The sequence below is a fragment of the Raphanus sativus genome, chromosome 5, assembly GCF_000801105.2.
Source record: "Raphanus sativus cultivar WK10039 chromosome 5, ASM80110v3, whole genome shotgun sequence".
Taxonomy (NCBI): domain Eukaryota; kingdom Viridiplantae; phylum Streptophyta; class Magnoliopsida; order Brassicales; family Brassicaceae; genus Raphanus; species Raphanus sativus.
In genome coordinates, this window is record NC_079515.1 from 26,153,390 (window position 1) to 26,157,760 (window position 4,371).

Here is a 4,371-nt window from a genome sequence, read left to right on the forward strand (position 1 = left end):
ATCTATATTAATTACATGGTATGTGTTTTTGGAAAGGTTTGGCCGATGGAAAAAAATAATTCAAAAAGAAAATACAAAAAAATCGACCAATAAGATTATAAGAATTAATCCGAGAGTGTCTTGTATGATCGCCACGTAAGCAGAAATCACTAAAGTGACTTCTCTTTTAATATATAGGGAGATGCTAATGCGCTATCAATCAAAACTAAAGTTTGAGAAAAGAAACACACAATATCTAAAGTGTATAATATTTTAAAAATTTTGTTTAGTTTAATATGAAATCCACACTGTTGGAAAGTTTCCGAAAGGAAAGTAAAGTTCAGACTGAAATATGTCATTTTCTCAATGACACATGAGTCCAATAGCACGTCAAAATTGTAATGGGCCTAAAGGCCCAAACGTGCGTTGTTCTTAGACCCAGACATACCAATAGCACTTTACGTCGTTAGAACTTTTTGACCTTGTGTACAAATTGTTTTTTGTACAAACTAAATTAGCGAGATTCGCGGGACAAGTAAAAGTCGGATTTACAGCGATAATTTTTGTTACTGTTTTCAAAAGATATAGACCATATCTACAAAAAGAATATGCTATTTTCGTCTTATGTATCTTTTGTGATTATCATCACATTTTATTATTTTCTGAAAATATATTTGATTTAAACTAGTTTTACATATACGAAAGTTAAAGAAATTGCATAAAATGACGACAAGTGGTTGGTTCTGTTTTTGGCAGGTTACCAAAAGAGTTTTACAAAATTCAAAGGAAAATAAAGTATTTTTTTATGTCCTTTCTCAAAAAAAAAAGAGAGTACTTTTCCATTTTATTTTGGTTATACACACATGGGGGAAAGAGCATGGAAATTGGTGTTTGTACCATCAATTTTGTAATGTCACCATTTTGGAGTGGTATGCAAGACTTTTATTTTATTTATTAAAATTTCAATTTTTAGCATAGTTTAGACCGGTTTAAATTGTTCAGGCCAAGCTAGAAGCCTAGAAAGTTCACATGTGAATAAGAAATGATGGGTGTTAAAAGAAAGGAATAAGAAATGATATTGACCCCAAAAAAGAAAAGACCAGCATTAATGATTTAAAGGTATATATTTAAACACATATCTTGAGCTATCATTTACTCTGAAAATAAAAGTGTTGAGCTGTATTAAAAAATTACTCAAATATTTCCAGATATGTAAAGATATATTTCCTTTCAAATTATTTGTTTACAAAAATGTCAACCATCCAATTAGCGATCGGATTTACTGCATGCCAATATTAGTATTTTCCCAATGTTCTGATAATTTTCTGATAATTCTGGAATATAACAAATCTTATTCTCTATATATTTTCGGGTGCAGTAGAAAATTCTTTTAGAAAGGAAAAATCTTCTTTTCTTTTAAATATAACAAATTCAGTTTAGGGAGAACGTAATCTTCTCTCTGTGGTTTTACTATCTACAGAAACGTTAAAGCTTCAGCTTTTGCTTTTCTTATCGTATCCTGCTTCAATCAATGCCACATTTAGCAGCTGTATCAGTCACAAAATCTTGATATATTAAAAACTAAAATACTGTAATTAATTTCGTATTTATCATCTTTAAATTAGAAAAGGATAACTGATTAACTTATTATATATACGAAATATCCAAAGATAAACACTATGTGATCTATAGAATATGAATGATTCACGTTGTCAAAAAAATAATTAAAAAACAGGGGATTGACCAAATATTTTCTCTAATATTTATTATCTTTACTAGACAGAAATTACATTTACTTATAAACTAAAATAACTTTTTAATTTCTAAATAGATTGAGTTTATTAAGAACCGTCATAAAAGCATGAACTAGAGCATAGCAGGAAAGAAAACCCTAGATATTATACTTGTAATATATATAGCAAGAATAATAGAAAAAGAAGAAGCCAAACCAAACAAGGCGTTTATAAAAGAGGGAAGAAAGTTACAAAAGAAGAAAACAGAGGACGAAGCAAAGCAAATTAGCAAAGCAAACCAAATATGGAAAATTGCTACTTATAGTAACTCCATCTTTTTATGAAATACCCTAATTTTGGTATACTTTTCCTTCCTTAGCCTCCTTTCCCTATTGTCATATTGAATCAAATTCCTAAAGAAAAACTCATTCCTATATATATATATATATATATATACAAAATCTCTATCTTTATATACACAAAGACTTAACTCTGTTTTAGATTCTGTACAGAGCGTAGATTGATTGGTTGTTGTTCAGAGAAGAATAAGAAGACGATGGGAAGAGGAAGGATTGAGATTAAGAAGATTGAGAATGTGAACAGTCGTCAAGTCACTTTCTCCAAAAGACGTAACGGGTTGATGAAGAAGGCCAAAGAGCTTTCTATCCTCTGCGACGCTGAGGTTGCTCTTATCATCTTCTCCAGCACCGGCAAGGTTTACGATTTCTCCAGTGGCTGGTAAAAAAAATGATTCTTTTTTGTTTTTCATGAGATTTGGAAGAGATTAAAAAAAGATATAACCTTTATGTGCTCTTATAGCGTTTGAAAACAGAGTAAAGTGTTGTTTGTGGTGGTTGAAATGCATTTTCTGGCTAAATCTTAGGGTTGGTTGTGAAGTATTTGTGATGGGTTTTGTGGTTAAGGACTCGAGATTGTGTCTCTTTGTTACATTTGATAGTTGTGAGTTATTTGATGAAACAAACGCTTGGTAGTTTGTTTGGGATCTAAGTTTGGTAGTTATGTGATAATTAGTAAGACCATAGAATAGAAGAGTCGATTTGTCTCGGAAGCGGTGTGTGTTTAATGGAGACTTGTATTGTTTGAAATGTGTTAAAAGCATGGAACAAACCCTTTCAAGATATGGACACACTGCTGCGTCCGCCGATCATAAACCAAAAGAAGAAGAACAACAACAACTTCTACTCTGTTCTTCGCAAGAGAACGGTGCTGTTGTGGTATGTATCCATAAGCAGAGTCTCCACCACACATTTTTTTGTGTAATTGCATCCCTTTTTTGGTTTTGTTGTTGCAGTTGCGTAAAGATGATGCTATGAAGAACGAACTTGAGAGATTACAGCTTGCAATTCAGTATGTCTCTCTCTCCCTAGACAAAATAAAACTTGCGTCTTGTATGAAGTCTCCGGTTGATTCATCGTTTTTATATTTTGGTAGGAGGCTGAAGGGTAAGGAGCTTGAGGGTATGAGTTTCTCGGATCTTATCTCTCTTGAAAACCAGTTGAATGATAGCTTGCATAGTGTCAAGGATCAAAAGGTGAAGACAACAATTTATATTCCAAAAGATTGAAATCTATCTTTGAATCATCTCTGACTTACAATGTTCTGTTCTGATTCAGACTCAAATCTTGCTCAACCAGGTGGAAAGATCCCGGTTAAAGGTAACAACAAGGCTCCTCATTATTGTATCAGCGTTTTTTTCTTTCACACAATGTTACAGTTCTCACCATATTTTTTTCAGGAAAGAAGAGCATTGGAAGAGAACCAAATCTTGCGCAAACAGGTAAAGAAAGATTCTAGCAAGCCCTTTACATTAAAGCTCGGTCTGGTCTCTTCACCAAGTTTCAAATTTAATTTCACCCTCAGGTAGAGATGTTGGGGAGAGGTTCATCAGGACCAAAAGGGCTGAGTGAAATACCTCAGTTTTCTAGCCCACAAGCGGAGCCCGAGAGCTCTTCATCAGATGATGACGACGAGAATGACCTCCATTCCGACACTTCCTTGCAGCTGGGGTAAAGCTGCAAACATAAACCCTACCTTGTCTTTCAAGCTTTCTCTGTTTCTGTTGAGAATTATATAAAAAAACTTGTGTGTTTTGGTTTTCTCTAGGTTGTCGTCATCGGGGTATTGTACAAAGAGAAAGAAGCCGAAGATTGAATCGCCCTGTGGCTATAACTCTGGAAGTCAAGTTGCTTCTGATTGATTAAATATCAATTTGTTAGTCTCCTAAGTATGGTGTTTAAGTAGAGGTTTTAAATGTGTATTCTCCTTGTTTCTCAAGTAGAAATTGATTTTATGTGTTTAAGTGAACCATTTTTTTCCTTTAAATCAAGAAGGATTTGAATAATCAAGATAACATTAGCTTTTTCTTACTTAAGTTCCCAACGATGCACACATTAGTTGATGAAATTTCATTTCCAGACTATGTACAGTACATAATGTACTCACAGATTTCGGTGACGTCATGAAACAGAACACATCAACATCTCGAATCCAAGATGAAAATGAAACAGTAGAAGAACAATTCAAAACGTGAATCAAGTCTTATGAATGTGGTCATTAAGCTAATCTGAGCTGCACAACTACTGTGTAAATATGCTACGTGCACAATAACCCAACCCGTCTCATAAGCTCGAATAAAATA

The 4,371-nt window shown here is 33.4% G+C and overlaps 1 protein-coding gene across 2 annotated transcripts; it reads left to right on the forward strand.

Annotated features, from left to right (window-relative positions):
• Positions 1-1,906: 1,906 nt before the first annotated feature.
• On the forward strand, positions 1,907-4,099 carry LOC108857369 (agamous-like MADS-box protein AGL18). 2 transcript variants are annotated; one of them, XM_018631349.2, is made up of 9 exons: positions 1,907-2,071; positions 2,225-2,450; positions 2,830-2,947; positions 3,025-3,080; positions 3,165-3,264; positions 3,347-3,388; positions 3,469-3,510; positions 3,594-3,739; positions 3,837-4,099. In XM_018631349.2, exons 1-9 carry the CDS (start codon positions 2,053-2,055, stop codon positions 3,928-3,930), a joined length of 843 nt encoding a protein of 280 aa, XP_018486851.1. In that variant the 5' UTR covers positions 1,907-2,052; the 3' UTR covers positions 3,931-4,099. The 2 variants fall into 2 exon arrangements, with proteins under 2 accessions (XP_018486851.1, XP_018486852.1); XM_018631350.2 differs by having other exon boundaries at positions 1,921-2,071; positions 2,214-2,450.
• The last annotated feature ends 272 nt before the right edge of the window (positions 4,100-4,371 follow it).

Coding starts and splice junctions, on each gene's coding strand:
- LOC108857369 (XM_018631349.2), top strand. Junction 2,948..3,024: donor AAGAGAACGGTGCTGTTGTG/GTATGTATCCAT, acceptor TTGTTGTTGCAG/TTGCGTAAAGATGATGCTAT. Junction 3,265..3,346: donor ATAGTGTCAAGGATCAAAAG/GTGAAGACAACA, acceptor GTTCTGATTCAG/ACTCAAATCTTGCTCAACCA.